At 44.3% G+C, this 20,478-nt stretch overlaps 1 protein-coding gene across 1 annotated transcript; it reads right to left on the bottom strand.

Annotated features, from left to right (window-relative positions):
- Positions 1–1,227: 1,227 nt before the first annotated feature.
- Positions 1,228–20,422, bottom strand: Hdac3 (histone deacetylase 3). The gene is made up of 15 exons (XM_032885654.1): positions 20,295–20,422; positions 20,118–20,200; positions 18,098–18,240; positions 10,220–10,301; positions 10,039–10,095; positions 9,867–9,922; positions 9,402–9,535; positions 8,761–8,841; positions 8,306–8,379; positions 8,084–8,148; positions 6,200–6,289; positions 6,043–6,101; positions 5,715–5,794; positions 5,262–5,419; positions 1,228–1,913 (listed from the first exon to the last, which is right to left on the bottom strand). Exons 1-15 carry the CDS (start codon positions 20,347–20,349, stop codon positions 1,844–1,846), a joined length of 1,287 nt encoding a protein of 428 aa, XP_032741545.1. The 5' UTR covers positions 20,350–20,422; the 3' UTR covers positions 1,228–1,843.
- Between the last annotated feature and the right edge of the window lie 56 nt (positions 20,423–20,478).

Below are 20,478 nucleotides of genomic sequence, written 5' to 3'. Positions count from 1 at the left end.
CTAGACCATCTCACACTCCAGCTAGAATTTTATTGTCTGAACCAAGACTCTTATGATAGAGAGACTGTTATCTTAGTTGAAAATTTAAGGCTAGGTTTTTGTAGGATCATGTAGTTTTTATGTATATGATGCCCATGCAGTGAAAAATGTGAAAAATGAGTTACCTGAAACAGAAAACTATGCCAAGAACAGAGTTCGAGCCAGCACCAACTCCAACTGTGGAGTTATATTACACAGGTCTGAATCCTCAACTAGCTTTTTAGTTGTTTTGTAGATGGACAAACCAATTATTGCCAATAGTTTAAGCAACAATTAGTTACTACATATTGGGCACAAACTATAGGCCAGGCCATATGTTATACATGACATGTCTTTCCTCACTAAATCCTCACAATTTCCTCATAGAGTCTACTGGTATCACCATTTAAGAAATTTGGGACTCTGGGTGTTAAAGTGACTTGTAATATAATTGACAGAAATTTACATGGATTAATCTGACATCCACAGCATGTTTAACCTAGATTCCCCAGGGGCATTAACAAAACATGCCCATGAGTTCTCTGGGTATGATCCTTACATGATCTTCTCCCTCAGCAATTCCATCCATTTTCCTGGCTACATCTACCTAATGTGGGGCGTTCTAGTATGAACTGAACAACCCTGAGGACTGAAGGAAAGGGTGGCAAGCGTGTATTTCTGAGGACAGGGTCAGTAACTTTGAGCCTCCAGTGCTTTAGCTAGTCCCAGGGACTCTACTGACTTAGCAGACTCCTGAATCTGGCCTTTACCTCCTGTTTCCAACCTTCCAACTGCCAGATAAGAAGCTGCATACATCTGTCCAGCTCTAACTACAGACTGTCCAGAAGAATCCCAGTGCTCCTACTTCCACACTGAGTGAAGGGAGCTATCTGTCACTCCTTTCTTGTACCACTGACAACACCCACATTTACAATGCCCGACTGTAAACTCCTCCAGGAAGGGGTCTATGTGTGGTACACACAGGATCCAGCCCTGTTCCTCAGTTCGTGAGCAGCTTCTTGGTCCAGCACAGCCAAGCACTTACTGTGTCCTCATCTCAAACTCCCAGGTTCACATACCTGAAGGCATCTTTTACACCTTCTCAGGTCAGTAATCTGCCCAGGTTAATCTAACTCTTCAGCAGAAATGTCCTATTAATTCACTTGAGTAAAATATTCCATGGTGAATACACACACAGGGCCTAACATAAAGTACTGAATGGATGTTAACAAGTTTATTATACACATCGTCATCTCGATTTCCTTTTCCCATCATACATTGGTAACTAGCAAAAATTAAAATCCCAGAAAGGTACAAAAAATACCAATTGGTTTATTAGATCAAAAACAGTAAAATGGACATAAAGCCAACCGGTTGGAGCTTTACACCCTCTCCTCCTTGCACCTGTACCTCCTCAGCAGTTAAGGTTTCAGAGAGCCATGCCTTCCTCCCCTCAGGTTCACCTTGCATGGAAGCAAGAACTGCAGTAGAGAACCCAGAAGGAAGTCAGAGGGGACCTTAGTACCGTCCAGACTTTCTTCTCTAACAGTCTCTGTGCTGGAAGGACAGAGGAACAAATAAGGGGAAGAGGGGCTGGGGACAGCTGCTAGGGCTCATTACCCATGTTCCAGAGACCTGTCCATCGGGTATATGAGAATTTGAGGAAAGGGGGTAGTTGACTCTAGAACCACATGTGGTTTCCAAACCCGTTACCAGAGTTAGTAAACACCCTGGGGATACCCAGTTCAGACCTGGGAGAGTAATACTTTCCTTCCCACCACAGAGGTGACAAGGAACTCTTGGGGACACGGCATCCATGCTGCTGTTAAATCTCCACATCACTTTCCTTGTCATTGTCATGGTCTCCATCATAGAATTCATTGGGTGCTTCTGGCCTGTAAAACAAGGGACAAGAGATTAGGAACCCACTCTTCAAGTTCCAGACTCCTCCTAACTCCCTCCTCAGAGCCAACTGTCCATGTGAGTCTTCTCCAAAGCCACTTACTTCGTGCTTGCTGGCAGGGACTTACTGCAATCTATGTATTCAATAAATGGAGACTCCCATGTGCCAGGCACTTCTGTAGGCCTTACCAAAACAGCAAAGAATCAGCCAGACTAGATTTCCATACAACCTCTCAAAGCTTATCTCATGAGACTAGCAATAACAAAACAAACGAAAGAATACAATAATTTCAAATGGTGGAGTGTTCTACATGAGTAGACTGAGTCTGGTGTGAACAAGAAGATAACACTGGGCCTACAAAAGAAGAGACCGTTCTGAGAATGAAAGGCCTGAAGTCTATGAAGAGGCTGGTCAGACAAAGATCTCTGGAAGGTCCCACCAAGCCACAAGAAAACCAAGTACAGAAGTCACAAGTGCCAAGGAAACTGAGCCATTCCTAACAACAAGGATGCCAGTAATTCTGCAGTTCATGTGAGCAGACCAATGTTTCAAAAGGTAAGGATCTGTGTGCAGGGCATGTTCAAATGGCTACTTCTAATTACGAGGAGAAGGAAAGGTGTGAGCTGAGACTGATGCAAAGAAAGTGTCTCAGGGTTTACTGCTGTGAACAGACACCATGACCAAGACAACTCTTATAAGGACAGCATTTAACTGGGGCTGGCTTACAGGTTCAGAAGTTCAATCCATTATCATCAAGTCAGGAACATTGCAGGATCCAGGCAGGCATAGTGCAGGAGGAGTTGAGAGTTCTACATCTTCATCTGATGGCTGCTTGCAGAATACTGGCTTCCAGGAAGCTTGGATGAGGGTCTTAAAGCCCATGCCCACAGTGACACACCTACTCCAACAAGGCTACACCTTCTAATAGTGCCACTCCCTGGGCCAAGCACATGCAAACCAACACAGAAAGGAAGGCAGTAAGACTGACAGAGGAGCGGTACGAGGGTAGGACTGACATGAAGGGATGCACAAGTGGAAGACTGACATTCCATTAAAACTACCATGAGGGGGGAAGTGATAGCAACACAGGGCTCAGAAAGTACTCGATACTGGTTTCCTTCTCTTTGAAAAACTTCTCTAAAACAGACAATTAGGAAGTCACTGAAGAGAAGCAAGGAACTAAGGCAGGCAGCAAGGCCATCTCTATCACTTCTAAGAGCCCAGAGTGAAAAGTGAGGAGTCAGTCACTCAGGGTAACTACGGAGCTCTAGAAAAGTTACTTGATCTCTCTGAGCCATGGGTCCCTCCTCTAGTCCTCTGAGGATAAGACCCATCTCTTAGGGTTATGCAGAAAGTAGAGCCAAAGTAACTATAGATGAAAAAGCCAAACCCAGACAAAAGGAGAACTTAAAAACAGGTGTCGCTGAACCAACCAAGACAATGGTGATCAGCTTCTAGAAGTCAGGCTTTAGAGAGCCATAGACAGATGCTAAGGAATGGATGACTAGACAGAGCCTGAACCAGATGTTTAGATACTTCCTCACCCAAGCCAGGGAATGGGGAGGCATCCAGGGAAGAGGAGGACTGGAAAGTCCCAAGGGTCAAGACCAAGTCCAGAGGACAGAAATGGAGGCCAAAATTCTGTGACCCAGAACAGACTCAGGAGGAACTGAGATGTCACCACAGCTGCAGCACAGCCAGCTTCAAGCCCATGCACAGAAGCACAGCAACTCAGATGGTCTCAGTCCTGCAAATGCATCTGGTCCCTACTAACCCCATCTCTTCCATCGTTCTGGGTTCTGTTGTCTGTTGTCCTTTCTTGTCATTTTCTAGAAATTTCTTCGAGGATTAACAAACAACAAAAAGATCTATACTAATCTTGCCTTATTTCATTCTAACTATAAATATTTCAACATAGATCTATGAAGATAAAGATTATTTATACATACACATGCACACACACACCTCACTCAATACAACTCATAAATCTAGAAAAATGAACTAAACAAATGTAGAAACCCTATAAAAGAGAATGTGGGCAGTGGTCTACTGTTCACTGCTCAGAATGGAGTAAAATGCTGGCAAACGTAAATAGGGAGCTAGAGAGACAGCTCAGCGGTTAGGAACACTTGTGGCCATAGAAAAGGACCCAGGTTCTTTCCAGCACCCACAGAGCAGCTCACAACCATCCTCCAGTTCCAGGAGATCTGACACCCTCTTCTGACCTTAGCAGGCACCAGGTACACAATGGTGTACTTAAATACATGCAAATTAAACACCATACACATAAAATAAATCAATCTAAAAGTAAATAAAAGATTTTTCTTAAAAAGATGTAAATAAACCACTAAATTCTTTCTGGAAGGTAATTTGGCAACAAATATAGAAAAGTTCTACTGCATATGCCATTTTCCCTACAGCAAGTTATGAATATATATATACATATATATATACATATATATTATATGTGTATATATATACACATGCACACACACACACACACACACACACACACACACATATATATATATATATATATATATATATATATATATATTCAGTGCCGCAGTCCTTATTGTTTTAATAGCCACAAAAAGGGGGGAGGGGGGGAGTGGGGTGGAGAGTAACATAAATATTCACAAGTGGTAACTGACTGCCCTTGTGGTCGCGTGGTCACCACACAATGGAATTATACAACTGAGAAACAATGATCTCTATACCGACATGGCAAACACCCTTTCAAAGAAAAAAACAGGCAAACACAACTCAGAGCAACATATAGAAAATATCCTTACTCATAGTAACAAGAACTTTATAAACAAACTGGGTAGCATTTAGAAACCCGAGGCAGGAGGATTATTATGAGCTCAAGGCCAGCTTGGGCTATGATAGTGAAACCCAATCTCAAAAATACCAAGAAAGAGCAAGGCATGGTGGTGCATGTCTTTAATCCCGGCACTCATGAGGCAGAGGCAGGAGGATATCTGATTTATAGGCCAGCTTGGTCCACACAGAGGAAACCCTATCTCAAAACCCAAAAACAACAGCAACAAATCAAGAAAAATAAGTAACTGTAGAAATAAAATTCTGAATGTGTACACGTGCATATAGTGTTCTTATAATCTATAGAAATTACCTATCCAAAACCACATAAATCAAACCATAAATAACAGTTACTGCCATGGAGTAGTCCTGAAACTATGTAAATACAACACATTTTGATGTATTTAAAAGTGTCAAAAGAGAAGAAAGCTTGCAGCCTAAAGGAAATCAGCCAGGGCCAGGCGAACTCATGCCTTCTCTGCAAGCCTGAGGAACCACCCGCTCTCTGGCCCCAGACCTGCTGTAGTTCTCCTCAGGACCTCTCTCTTCAGCATCGGCCTCGTCAGTCCTGTCATAGGTCAGGAGATCTGCTGGGACATCATGAATCTGGACACTGGGTGCATGGTTCAGCATCTTCAAGTTTTCAAAGATGGTCTGGCGGATCTGGTCTAGATACTAGTTTAGAAGAAAAGAGTCAGCAGTGCCGGGGTGATTGCCATAGTACATGAAATTCTATCTGCCTTCCACCATGACCATCCTGGTTTAAAGTAGTATTTCAAGGTCAGAGCCTCAGTTAGTGACTGTCCCTTCCCAGCAACCCAACTGTTTGTCCTTTATCCAGGGCTACCACATGGTAAGAGCAACAGTGACAGCCCAGAACTTCCTTCCCTTGCTCTCTCCATTTCCCACCTCTGAGACCTCTCCTGAGCCCGCCCGGCATTGCTGTGTCCAGCTTCCCCAAGATGCTAACCTGGCGTGAGTTCTGATTCTCGATTCGGGTGCTGACATCTGGATGGAGCGTGAAATCTGGGGCAAAGTACTCGAAGTATTCTTAGAGATGAGAAGCAATTGGGAGAGGGATGAACGAGAGTATGGCTGAGATACAAAAGACTGAATCCCATGGCTTTCCGATCACCTCTCTGAGTCCTGGTCCCCATGTGTAAGAGTATTTGCTCTGCTCTGAGCACAGGGGTTTAGTCTGCAGAGCTCCCAGAATGTGCAATTTCCCTTCAAACAAGGTCATTCTGAGGACTGGTGAGAATGGGCCCCCTGTGGGGGCATCATGAAGTGGACCTTACCACTATAGGGAAGTTCCTCACTAATGGCCTCTTCTACCAGCAGAGATGTTTCATATGTCCTGAAACCAGTAAGCAGAGGGGTTGGGGCTGAAAGGACCACCCCTCCAATTTCAGGGAGTTTATCACAAACTACAGAGGAGCAGAGTAGAATACTCACCAGCACCGGGCAACATTTCGGACGGTGTAACCACCACCTCCCAGCACCAGGAGAGGGATATTGAAACTCTTGACATATTCAACACATTCCCTGTTAGAAGCAACAAGAGGACTAGGTGAATCCAAGACACGTGACCACCGATATGCCTTGAAATACTGGAGGAAGACTTGACCAACAATATTTCTCTGTCCTGTTGCATAGTATAACTCAAAGTTGCATTGTGTGTGACTACTTGTACAAATGTATGAGTCTTCATATGTGTGCCAGTGCATGTGTGTCTGAGGATGTGTGCATGTGTGTTCACATGCCAGAAGACATCTTCAAGTGTTGGCCTAAAGGCACTATCCATTTTTTTTTTAACCTGGAACTTGCCAAGCAGGCTAAGCTGGCTGGCTACCAAACCCTATGAATCTTCTGGTCTCTACTTCACCAGGGCTGGGATTATGGATCATAAATGGGTACCGCCAGGCCTAGTGTTTTCACACGAGCTCTGGGATCAAACTTGAGTCTTCACGCTTGTATAGCAAGCGCTTTTACTGAGGGTGCTATTCACCCTGTCCCCATCTGATATCCTCCTGCCCCTGAGCTGTGCGCTCAGGATTAGGACTCCTTGGGTAGTATTGCTCAACATGTGGGCCAAAACCATGGGAAAGCACAGAGTCCCAGTGGTCTTAGGAGATACCACTCAGTAGCAAGATGACAGTTATAAAATGGCAAGCAACAAAAATAAAGTTATAGCTGGAGGGTCCTATGTGTTTTCCCCTGGTTCAGACCCACAGGTTGAGAACCACTGCGTTAGGGCTAAAGCGCCATCTCAACATTAGTGTTTACTGCTTTCCTAGAGGCCAGAGTTTCAGTTCCCAGCACCTACACCGGGAAGCTCACTCCGATAGGTAAATTCCAATACCCTATTCTGGTACTGGGGACACACACACACACACACACACACACACAAATGAACAAATAAAAATAAACCTTTTAAAAATACTAGCATACTTTACTATTTTGTGTCTCAATAAAAATTTTAAAATAAAGCACACCCCCACTCTGTCTTGCTTAATACTCTCTGTGCACCTTACCTGCTACCCACTACTCTCATCAGGGTCACAGCCAGAATGTCTAAGCTTCAGGATACACCCTCAAACTCTCATACTTCTCTCTATCAACACGTGCCTGCCCAAATAACATTAATGCTTCCTAAGCAGCTGCCCACTACCTGCCCTGACCCAACTCCCACACCAAACCTTTCTTCATTTAGCAGTCAGAACAGCGCTGTCAAACTCACTGGACGCTGTCACTTCCCTGGGTAAGAGCCGTCACTGGTTTCCTATCACCCATGAGTGCCAGAGTCTGACGGCTCTGCACACTCTCAGCCTGGCCGGCTTAGCCATAGCACAGCACCTGACTGTTCTGGCCTCACTGGTTCTCTTGCCAAGACTCCTCTCAGTCTTAGGGCTTCACATTGGCTCCTCACACGACTTTGAGGCAGGATTCTCTGTTCTCCTTTTATGGTTCACTCCTTAGTCTCCAGGTCTCCCATTTCACCTTTTCAGAAAACCTTTCCCAAAACATGCCATCTACAGTACATTCCCAAACCAGGTATGGTGACCCGAGTTTATAGTCCCAGAATCTGGAGCTTCAAGTAGGAGGGTCACAAGTTCGAAGCCAGCCTGTGCCACATGGTGAGACCTTAAAAAAACTGTATAACTAAAAAGTAGATTCCCTGCTGTTACCCTGTCTTATTTTTTTCATTAGATTTTTCATTGTATGTATGTGTATTTATGTATGATTTAATATATACACATATACATACAATCATTAATAATAATGATAACAAAAAATAAAATACAACTTTAAATAACAACAACAAGAAAGCCAACACACCCATGTCCTCGAATGCTGAGATTGAAGCAGCCTAATCGATCACAGCCCAGGGAGTCAGCGCCACACTACAAAAAGAAAAAACACAAATGGCTACAATAACATGGATGATCAGAACATCAGTGTCCTCTAATGTCCTTCCTCACCAATTTTTGGAGCTTACTCGTCCTGATCTCTTCCCTGCAGCCCAGGCCCGCCCTCTTAGGGAGGTGTTAAGGGTATTACCTGCAGCACGATGCACGTCGGCTGATAGAAGTCCACCACCTGGCTGATGACCGGCTGGAAAAGGTGCTTGTAACCTGGGAGAGGGCCAAAGGTAGGCAACCTGGCACCCCAAGGGGATGGGGAGACAGGGAACAAAAGGAAAAGGGGGGTTGAGAGAGCATGTAGCCCGGGAAAGGGGCAACCCACAGAACCAACCACTGGTTCTGAACTTTTGGAGGGTGTCGCAACTGCTGAGTTAAACACTAGCAACCTTCCTCCCAAAAGAATAAATTAACAAAACGTACACACATAATATATTGCATACAAATTCCAAGGGTTTATGGTCCCTCTGAAGGCCACTCATCCTTAAGGACACCTGACCCAACAATGGACAACACCAGGCAGAAGAGGTTAATTGTTAATTGAAGGAGAAAAAAGGGGAGAAGAGTGAGCAGGGAGAAGTCATCAGAACTTACTCTGGTCATCAATGCCATCCCGTAAGGGCACATTGAGACAGTAGTAGCGGCCACTCTCTGCTCCAACTTCATACATATCACCTATAGAAAGAGAGCGCAGTAACCATGCACGGGAAGTTCTCACAACACAGCTGTTCCTTCTCTGCTCTCCACCAAGGCTCCAGCAACTAGCATTCACTCAATACAGGGTCACTGCTATGTAACTCAGACTGGCCAGGAACTTGTTATGTTACCCAGACTAGCTTTGACCTCTTAATCCCCCTGCCTCAGCCAACTGATTATTGGTATTATAGGTATGTGCCTCTCTGCCTGGTTCAAAATTTTTGATGTAGCAGGGCATGGTGGCACATGCCTTTAATCCCAGCACTCAAGAGACAGAGGCCAGCCTGGTCTATAGCAATAGACAAAGAATGAATAAAGGAAGTAGTCAGGAAGGTTTCTCTGCAGAAGGGACATAGTGCTAGCAAAGAGCTGAGGGGCAGCCAAGGGTAAAGACATCCCTGGTACCTGTAATTCACGATACTGATTATGGGAGATTATATTCAAGGTTAGCCTGGGCTACAGAGCAAGACCTTGTCTCAAAACAAAACACAAACACAAAGAGCTAAGCGGTCAAAAAACACAGTAATTCTATTCCCTACCTGTTCCAGGAAAGAAGTAATTTCCATATTTGTGGAAGGACACAGTCATGACCCGGTCAGTGAGGTAGAAGGCTTCCTGAACCCCGTCACCATGGTGGATGTCAATATCAATGTACAGCACCCGAGGGTGGTACCTGGTGTGAGGGCAAAGCCATGGTCTGGGGAAGAGGCTCATCCCTCAGTCCTCTCCTCCCCAACACAATCTCAAGAATTATTCAGAGTCTGCTTCTGGCCTTGTCACTTGAAACCTCACCCCACCGGTTCCCTCCAGGCTAGAGACTGGGAAGAAAGGACTGTACAGAGGGCTGAAAGTGAGCAGGTGCAGGACAAGTAGGAAGAAGCCATCTGAGAAAAGTATCAAGGACTTAGGAGAAGCCAGTGAGGAAGGAGGTCAAGGCTGGGCCAAGGCCTGAGAGCCTGCATCCCAGTTCCCAAAGTCTCCCCATCTCCTCTTGCAGCACTTACTTGAGCAGCTCCAGGATACCAATTACTATGTCATTGACATAGCAGAAGCCAGAGGCCTGTGGAGAGATGGGTCTATAAACAGGAACAGTTCTTCTACCCAGCTACCCAGTACTGTCTGTCATTCAGCCTACCTTCCCTAGGGTAGCCACAGTCTTCCCCATTGCAATCTTACCTCAAACTTCTTGGCATGATGTAGACCACCAGCCCAGTTGATGGCAATATCACAGATCTGAAAGATAAACACCCTTTCAGTCTTTTCTCGCCCACCCCTACCACTGGGTTCCAGGTCAAGGCTCTGTGGTCCTGAATCTGGAAACCCACAGGAAACAGGACCAAGACTCGGGTTACATCACCTTGTTGTTTAGCTGTGTTGCCCCTTGCAGAGATGCGCCTGTATAACGGGAGCAGAACTCGAAGAGCCCGGGAAACACGGGGCTGCAAGACAAAGAGTGGGGTTAACACCCCTCTTGTCGTTTTCCCCACCTTCCCCATCCAAATTCCAATGACCACTGTGTAACAACTCCCTACCCTCCTCCACACCGGAGCCACTTACAGACCCATTCAACAAAGATTTTGGACCAAATCTTGTGCCAAACCTCGTGCAAAACATGGTACAGGAAACCTAAGAATGTCTAACTGGCAGGGAGTTTGTACTCAACCTGGGAGCTAAGCAAACAGATTTTTGGGGTGTACAAGAAATGTGAGGGAGCTAGCTGAAGGAGGAGGCTGGTTCATCACAGGAGGTGTCCGAGTGTGTCACATTTTCTCATGGTGTGCAATGACATTCTTTAGGACTACTTTTTTTGGAGACAGGTTTCTCTGTGTATCCTTGGCTGTTCTGGAACTCACTCTGTAAACCAGGATGGCCTCAAACTTGCCTCTGTTTCCCAAGTGCTGGGATTAAAGCCATGCGCCACCACTGCCTGGCTGCACACTTTAAAGACCTGCATTCCTGTTTATGTGGAACACTAACAATGAGACACCTAACTGAAAGCCGTCTGCTCACTGTCACCACAGAAAGCTGTATGTCAGCTATATCAATTACCTGTTATACACTGCACAATTCCACTTATGTAACACTTGAGAAAAGACAAAATATAAGGACCAGATCAATAGTTGCTTGGGGCTAAGGTGAAGAGAAGGGGTGACTATATTTGTAGAGTAAAGGAAATATTCGGTACCCTCGTACTGTATCAAAACTCACAGAAACATGACACCTCGGATCTGGGAAGACAGCTTGGTCAGTTAAAGTGCTTGTGTTACAAGCAGGAGGACCTGAGTCAGTCCCAAAAGCCCATGTAAAAAGGTCAAGTTTGGTGGTTTATGCTTCTAATCCCAGCTGTGGAGAGGCAGTTTTAAGGGGGTGGCTGTCTAGTTCCAGGCCATTGAGAGACCTTGTTTAAAAAAATCAAGGTGGCAGCCAGCCGGTGGTGGCTCATGCCTTTAATCCCCGCATTCGATAAGACAGAGGCAGGCAGATCTCTGAGTTCGAGACTGGCCTTGTCTACAGAAAGAGTTCCAGGGCAGTGAGAACACAGAGAAACCCTGTCTAAGAAACAAAACCAAAAAAAAAAAAAAAAAAAAACTAAAAAAACTAAAAAATCAAAGTGAACAGGTGTAGTAGAACATGCCTTTAATCCCAACACTCTGGAGGCAGGCAGATCTCTGTAGGTTCAAGGCCAGCCAGCCTAGTCTACAAAGTGAGTCCCAGAACAGCTGATCTACAGAGATACTGTCAAAACAACAAAAACACAAACAGGGTGGATAGTACTTGAGAAGTGACACCAAACAGCTGCGGAGGCATACACACACCTTTATATATGAGTCCTTATGCACAAGCATGAGCAACAGGCGCGCGCGCACGCACACGCACACACACACACACACACACACACACACACACACACACACACAGAAACAGGATACCTTAAAAAGCTGAATTAGACTAAAAAATGGTTCAGCAATTAAAGCATCTCCCAGAAGACCCAAATTGTGTTCTCAGTACTCATATCAGACAGCTTATAACCACTTGTATGTAACTCCAGTTCCAAGGGATCCAAAATCCTTTTCTGGCCTTCATGAGTACCCTCATACATATGATATGTCATCACTCACATAGATATATACAAACTCATACATAAAAACAAATCCTCTTTTTAAAGTAAAATTACTGTACCTAGTTTTTAAAAATATTTCAAATAGGAACTGGGGAGATGACTTGTGGTTAACAACACTTGTTGCTTTTCAGAAGAAGACCTGAGTTCAATTCCCAGCACCCACCTGTTGGCTCACAACCATCTGTAAACCCAGTTCCTAAAGATGTAACTAGCAACACGGTATACATACATGCAGGAGGGCAAAGCAGTCATATATAAAATAAAGCTTAAAGAGATTAATACTTTAACTATATCAAGCTTAAATTTTTAAAGACAATAGTACAGGATGCACACGACCAAACCCAAGGTGCCACGATAAAAAAAAATAAATCCCTAGTTTTAGGTTTCAGAAAAGCCAGTACAGCCTACACCATCGACCACGTAAGTAAATATGGTTGGGTAGAGTGTATTAGTAGCACAGTGGTAGAGTGCTTGCCTAGCATGCACAAAGCCTTTGGTTCAATTCCCAGGACTGCAAAAACAAGCAAACAAAAGTATAGGGAATTGTATGGTTTTTTTCAAAGGATTTTAAAAGAATTTGTGTTTGATAAGTAGAAAACTAAGCAAATTGAGAAAATAAGAATGTAATTATAAATTCTACTTAAAGTTATATAGAAAAATAGGTTAAATAATAGTAGTACTATTTGGCAGCTAAACTATAATAATGTAAGCATAGATGGGCAGTGGTTGTATATGCTCTTAATCACAGACCTTGGAAGGCAGAGGCTCGCAGATCTCTGTGAGTTCAAGGCCAGCCTGGACTACAGAGTGAGTTCTAGTACAGCTGGGGCTAAACAGAAACCCTGTCTCACAAAACCCAGAAAAAAATTATTTAGTTAACTAATTAATTAATCATATAAGCACAGAAGACTGATTAATTTTAAAACATGAAGGCTGGGTGTGGTGGCAGACATCTTTAATCCTAGCATTCAGGACCAGAGGCAGGAAAATCTGTGAGTTTATAGCCAGACTGTCTCTAGAGAGTTCCAAGCCAGCTAAGAATACACAGGGAGACCCTGTCTCAAAAATAAAGTAAAGGGGTTGGGGATTTAGCTCAGTGGTTAGAGCACTTGCCTAGGAGGCGCAAGGCCCTGGGTTCGGTCCCCAGCACCAAAAAAAAAAAAAAAAAAAAAAAAGAACCAAAAAGTAAATAAATAAATAAAATAAAATAAAAATAAAAAAATAAAATGTTGAGGCTGGATGGAGTGGCTCACACCTATAACCATAGCATTCTGAAGTAGAGAAAGGAAGAGCAGGAGTTTAAGGTCATCCTTGGCTACACAACCTAGGTTCCAGAAGTCCTGCCTCTAAATAAATAAATAAACAAACAAACATAAAAATAAGGGGGTATCAAGATGTCCTAGCAGATGGGGAAACTCACCACAAACACCGACGACCTGGATTTAATCTGTGAAACCCATAGGGGGACCTATTCCCACAGGCTGTCCCTCTGACCTCCAGGCATGTACCACCCCTCCAAAAATAAGCAAATAAATAAATGAGAAAATAAACTACCAAATAAGTAAATACACTCATAATATAAACTGTGATATTATACATTGTGAACCGGGACAGAAGGGGAGCATACTGGGATGGTATAGGAAAATGAATTGCTCAAACCACCACACCGCTTATTAGACAACACCTAAAATTGAAAGAAGAAGCAACAGTAAGAGATGATACAGTAGAGAAGCATGAGTCAGAAGGCAGACACCCTACATTCACCCATGTAGTCGGTGGTGAGGTTGGGCAGTGAGCTCTGCCTCAGAATCCTTATCTGTCCAAAGGAGACTGTAGTAAACCTTGCTTGATAAGGGTTGTTGATGCTTAGAAGATGGCTGCAAAGCATTCAAAACACTACCTAGAGCATAGTAGGTATTATCCAAATACTACGGATTAGTAGGAGTTGCAACAGTAAAGTAGTTTTATTATTTTGAGATGTAAAGATAAACACCATGGGGTTGGAGATTTAGCTCAGTGGTAGAGCGCTTGCCTAGGAAGCAAGGCCCTGGGTTCGGTCCCCAGCTCCGAAAAAAAAAAGAACCAAAAAAAAAAAAAAAAAAGATAAACACCATGGCAGGGCAGGGTGGCATGTGCCTTTAATCCTACCTAGCGCACGGAAGTCAGGGGCCGACGAATCTCTTAAGTTTGAGGCCAGCCTGGTCTACAGAGCTAATTCCAGGACAACCATGGCTACATAGCAAAATCTCGGAAAATAAACAGACAAACAAATAAATGAAATAAATAAATAAACACCAGAGAAATAGGTAAAAGTGGGAAGAGAGATTTATGGATGGAATAGGTCTGAAATTATTTTTCCCCCAAATTACAATTTGACTATGAATATTGACTATTTATTTTTAAATTACAATTTACCTGGGCTGGGCTGGAACCTAACTTTGTAGACAAGACTAGCTTCAAATTATGGCAAGCCTCCTGCCCCAGGCTTCTCAGTTGGGATCAATATAGCCATCATGTCAGGAAACAACTTGAAATTAATTTTAAAAAAAAGGAAGAAAAAAAAAATTCGATTCTCCTCTGAAACACAGAACCCAAGAACCCATAAGCACAGCTATAGTGTACACTGCTGGAACGACAGAGGGGTCTCGAATGCCCAGAGGCAGTGTTCCCTCACTTCCCAGGAACAGTTACAGGGCTCCAGCTGCGGCCTACGGGCTGCCTCTGCACTCTCAGACCTGGAAACTAAACTGGGAGAAAAAGCCAAAGTGAATTTTTAAAAAAAGAAGAGGAGGAGGAGGAGGAGAAGGAAGAGGAGGAAAAGGAGGAGGAGGAGGAGGAGTTGGAGGAGGAGGAAAGAGGGAGAGGAGGAAAAGGAGGAGGTAGCAGAAGAGGAGGGGTCGGCGGTGGTGCTGAACACCTTTGATCCAAGCAAGCCCTCAGGAGACAGAGGCAGATGGAGCTCTGTGAATTAGAGGCCAACCCTGTCTACAGAGTGAGTTCCAGGACAGCTAGGGCTACAGAGAAACCCTGCCTCAAAAAACCAAGACAAGGTTGGGGATTTAGCTCAGTGGTAGAGTGCTTGCCCAGCATGCGCAAGGCCCTGGGTTCGGTCCCCAGCCCCAAAAAAAAAAACCAAAAAAAAAAAAAAAAAAAAAAAAAGACAAAAGGAAGAAGAAGAAAGAAAAGGAAACTGTCCAAGACTGTGTGTAACTCAACACCAAATGAGTGGCACACCATGCACAGGGCAGAGCTCTATGGGCCAAGGCTGCCAAGAAAGCTTTATGCCAAGCCAAGCAGTGACACACACCTGGGATCCCAGCACTGAGAAGCTGAGGTGGGAAAACCACCAGTTCACTGATGACACAGACTACATAAAAGGATTCTGTCTTGAAAAACAAAACAAGACAAGGAAACAAAGAGGGAGGGGACATCTGGAGAGATGACTCGGCTGTTAAGGTGCTTGTTAACTCTTCTGGAGGATCTGCACTCAGTGCTAGCACCCACATTAGGAGACACATAACCACCTGTAACTCCACTGCTGGGGAATCCAATGACCTCTTCAGGCCCCCATAGTGTCAGCGCATGTGGTACACACACATATACACACACACACACACACACACAGAGTAAAATTGTTTTCAAGGAAAAGAAAAGGGAAATGAGAAACCGAATGGAAGTGGTGTGTGGAAGCTGAGAAGGCTTTAAAGAGGCTATGTGGAGAGCCTAGGGCACCCCCACTCTGTGGGAGTGAGGTATGAGTATCAGGAGGAAAGTGTTCAGGGCAGCTTAAAGAGCTGGCCTTTATCCTACAGCCAGGACTACTCCATTAGTCGCTCACTCAGTAAAACAGATTAGGAAATCCATTTACAAACCTAGCTCTGTTCTAATCTGCTTTCAGGATCACAAGTTCAAGGCTAGCCTGAGGCCATGTGGCATGACTTTATCTTAAAACAAACAAGAAACCTAGGTTCCGGAACTGAGTCCTACTGCCTCCACTCATCAGTTAGGTGACTCAAGCTAAACTACTAAATTTCCCCATACCTCCATTTACTTAGGTGTAACCCCAGGAAAAAGGCTATTATTGTCCAGTGTTGCTATGAAAATTGACTACATGTATTTGCAACCCTCAGCATCATGCGTAATAGGATAGGGACTCAACAAACAGGATTGTAGGAAACAACGAAGAGGACCAACAACCTCATTTCTTCAAAAAGTAAATTCAAAGATGAGAGAGAAATGACACATTAAGTCTCAGGAGACCATATGAATGTGTAAACCTTGTTTGGATCCTAATTTAAATAAGATATATCCTGCACACATACATATACTCTCTCTCTCTCTCTCTCTCTCTCTCTCTCTCTCTCTCTCTCTCTCACACACACACACACACACACACACCACACAGAGAGAGAGAAACACAGAGATAGAAGAGAAGGGAAATGGACATATTTAAATACCAATTGCATTTTTCATTAAAGAAAAATGATTAACTTTTTAGGTCTGATACTGATATTTTTAAGAGTATCACTTAGAGATACATAATAAAATATTTATGGATCAGAGTATGTGGCATCTGGGATTTGTTTTAAAATCATGTGACATGGGGTGATACAAATAACTTAAGACTGACCAGACATGGAAGAATGTGCCAGAATCGCGGCACTTGGGAGGCTAAGACAGGAGGATTCCAAGTTCAAGGCCAGCATTTACTACCTAATGAGGCCCTGTCTCACCAGAAATAAAGAAAAAAAGGCTTAGCATTTATGCTGGGTAAGGAATGTACTCAGATTCACTATTCTTCTGCTTTCAAAAATGTTTGATTTTCCCTAATGATAAACTTAAACAGTGTCCACTATGCTGGGGCATGCCTTTAGTCATAGAATTGAAGGGGCAGGTGGATCTCTGTTAAGTTTGAAGCCAGCCTGGTCTACATAGGGAGTTTCAGACCAGCCAGGGCTGCAAAGTGAGGTCCCTGTCTCATAGGTAAATAAATAAATAAGAAAATAAAACAAACAGTATTGAGTTTTCCATAGCTATTATGCTTATTAAGTGTTTTACTTTTTTAAACTAAATAAATGTATTTATTTATGTATATAAGTGCTCTATTTGCATGTCTGACTGCACGCCAAAAGAGGGCATCAGATCTCATTACAGATGGTTGTGAGCCACCATGTGGGTGCTAGGAATTGAACTCAGGTCCTCTGGAAAAACAGCCAGTGCTTTTCACCACTGAGCCATCTGTCTAAGCCAATACCTTTATTATTTTTCACTAATGTACCCTGGAGTGTTAGCAAGGCTTGTGGCTCATTTTTGTTAGCCATTCTCCAGCATCCCAACCCCGAGTCTTCTGCCTACAATAAATACAAGCTCCGTGTTAACCTGGTCTGATTAGGGGTGATGTAGCTTATAAGCAGAAAGTCGAGTATCATGTACAAAGGACGGGATTCAATTCTTAGTATCATTAAAAATAATATTCAAAAAGAATCATGTCAAATCATTCCTATAGGAACAAAACCACTGATTTAATGCATAGCTGTTTACTTTAAATACAAACAGAACAAAAACAGGGTCTCACTAAATAATGTAGGCTGGCCCTGAACTAACAACTTTCTTGCTTCTACCTAAGTGCCAGGATTACAGATGGGAGGCGTCTCAGGCCTTAAGCTTTAAAAAGGCCCCCACCCATCTCCTTAGGCTCTCACTCTCCTATTTCTGGATGGTGTTTCTGGTAGTCCTCAGAGAAGTCATGTTCCACCCTAGCACAGCCCTTTAGCACACACTGTCCCTCCTACTCAAGTTCCTCCCTCTCCTTCCAGCCATCTTTCAGACCTCAACTCAATCTCTACCACTTCACTTAAGACCAGCCCTACCCCAAGGCTGGATAACTCTTCCAAGTCCACACGCAGTTGTGGACTTCTTCACAGGGCTTTGCAAGGTAGAATATTAAAACTTTGTCATTTTCTCTCACCATCGTATCCCTCATACGTAGCCTGACTGGGATAGAACAAATGACTAGCAGGCATTCACTGAACAAACGAATGAGTGAATGAATTCACCGACGCCTCCATGAAGGGCCCAGCCTCCCAGTGATTGACAACCCCGTCCTGCCCTCACCAGTCGTCACCCACGTTGAAGGCATTAAGGCTCTTGGTGAAACCCTGCATATTGGTGGGGCTGACTCTCTGCAGGAAGTCAATGTAGTCCTCAGAATGGAAGCGGCACATGTCATGCTGGGAGGCCTGGTAAGGCTTGAAGACCTGGGGGTGGAGACAAAAAGGAAGCTGTTACCTGAGAACTGCCTAGGTGCTAGCTCAGCCCCAGAAGGGTGGGTGATGAACTAGGTAAGACCTTACTTAATTATAATCCCACCTAAATGCTGAAGGGCATTCCCAATACCACAACAGGTGACAATTGCCATGGAAACAAGTGGAAACCAAAAAAGGAAAGGGGTTGGTTTCTGAATTCTCAGAAATTTTCTGCTCAGTCTCAGAAAACACACACACACACACACACACACACGGCTTTTCTTTATCATCAGTCTCTCTCCCTCATTTTTTACCCTGTATCTATAAATTTTTTTCTAATTAAAAATTTTCCTATATTAAAGTCAGGGTGTCAGTTCTCTGCTTTGGTCATTGGAGGTTCAGAGTTCAGACTTGGGCTATCATCTGCCTCAGAGGCAGGCACCTTCACCCACTGAACCATCACTGCAACCCGACTGATAGCTATAACCTGTTGATCTGTGTGAGTTGAGATGTTATCTCCTGAGAACAAAAGTCCGTTTCACTGCTCCTTTGACACATGATCTTGTTACTGGCTCCACACAATGCCAGGAAGAAAAAAAAAAAAAAAGATTCAGTTTGGAAGTTTGGACAAAGAAACCTGGCAACAAACTAGGCAATGCTATGCCAGTCACCAGGCTGAAACCATTCACAGGGATCCCAGCCCTGGACACTGTCCAAAGCAATCTTCCTGCCCCCTATTCCTTCTTCTACAGCAACTTGATGAGTGAAAAAAGGCTACCTGCTAGGCAAGCTACGTTTATCAAGATCCCTGAAGAGCACTTCATCTCCCTCTTCCCTTCAGCCCAGTCAGTCTCTTCTACCTTCTTGGCCTTGGCTCCCAGGCTACTTGCTCTGGTCCTAGTTCCTGTTCTTCCAGGCCTGGTTCCTTCTGCACTTATCTCTTCTCCTAAACTCTGATTCTGCTCTGTTCTCTGGGTTTTTCACTGTGGGGTAAAATATGTGAGCTATATGACAACCTAACTGAAACCCGATGTCCTAACCAAAGATTTATTATCCTTGGGGGAGGGGGGCAAGATGGAGGTTCAAACAATACTTTGAAAATTGGGCAAAAAAAACAAACGCTTTTTTTTTTCTCTTCTAGAAAACGCATAAAAGACCACACAGACTTATACTAATATCACCTCAGTCTTTTCTACTCCCAAACCATTCTGCCTGTGCCTCAACACACTGATTATATGTTGACTATCTTCCTGGTGCACCAGGGTCAGGCTTGCTATTTTCCCATTTCACAGTTCTGAGCTGGGGAGAAACAGTACCTGCATAACTGAACTGAACCGTAAAGACAGATATATTCTATGTTAAAAAGCAAAGCCCCAAGATATCTCTACACACATACACCACAAAGGGTGCAGAGTTGTTCTAGCTCCTAGCAGGTAAATGGGCAGAGGAGAAGGAGCATGGATTATGGGCAAAATATACTCCCACCTCTCACCACTATCTACCTTACAATGCAGACTAAAAATGTACTGCAGTAACAGAGCACTCACCTAACATATGTAAAGCTCTGGGTTTGACCCAACAACGCATACATAAAATGAAGCGGTGATGGAACATACCTGTCTTTAAAATGTCCCCTAATGCTAGGCCAAAGACTGGTCTGCCCTCAAGTTAAAAGAGAATCCCACCTAAGGTCAAAAACGTATCTCCTTTTAAGTCTGGGACGTCACTACCACCACCACCACTGCCCTGCACATAGGGAATGTTTCCGGTGCCTTCTACCCTTCTCCCCCTCCTCTAGACGTAGGTTGCACCTGATAAGTCCAGCCCACCTAGTCTAAGGCCGCTGCTCGCTCCCAGGCCCAAACCCCTACAGAAGTGTCAAGACTCACGATCATCTTCTTATAGAGACCATAATGCAGGACTAGGCTATGAGTCAATGCCAGGCGATGGGGTTTCATCGGGTGTCCAGCTCCTGAGGGTGGGAAGAAAAGAGTTGGTCGGTCCCTACCCCTAGAGTTGCAGCCCTTGCCGCAAAACCTCTCCTCCCGCACAATCCTGAGCCCTACCGTAGTGGAAGTTGCCCACATCGGGGTCGTAGAAATACGCCACGGTCTTGGCCATGGTGCTGGGGGACCAGGCCCCGACTCAGCCGCCCGCCCGCCGCCGGACGCCAGCCCCACCCCCGCCGTGCGTGCTGCGCAAGCACGCCGCCTACCTCTGCAGAACTGGAGCTCTCGGCCCCGCCTCCCA

This window comes from Rattus rattus, chromosome 15 (assembly GCF_011064425.1).
Source record: "Rattus rattus isolate New Zealand chromosome 15, Rrattus_CSIRO_v1, whole genome shotgun sequence".
NCBI classification, from domain to species: domain Eukaryota; kingdom Metazoa; phylum Chordata; class Mammalia; order Rodentia; family Muridae; genus Rattus; species Rattus rattus.
This window is presented reverse-complemented; position numbering and strand designations above follow the sequence as displayed.

Coding starts and splice junctions, on each gene's coding strand:
- Hdac3 (XM_032885654.1), bottom strand. CDS start 20,349: ATGGCCAAGACCGTGGCGTATTTCTACGACCCCGATGTGGGCAACTTC. Junction 10,302..18,097: donor TTCAACGTGGGTGACGACTG/GTGAGGGCAGGA, acceptor TTTGTCTTGCAG/CCCCGTGTTTCCCGGGCTCT. Junction 8,380..8,760: donor GGATGGCATTGATGACCAGA/GTAAGTTCTGAT, acceptor GCCCTCTCCCAG/GTTACAAGCACCTTTTCCAG.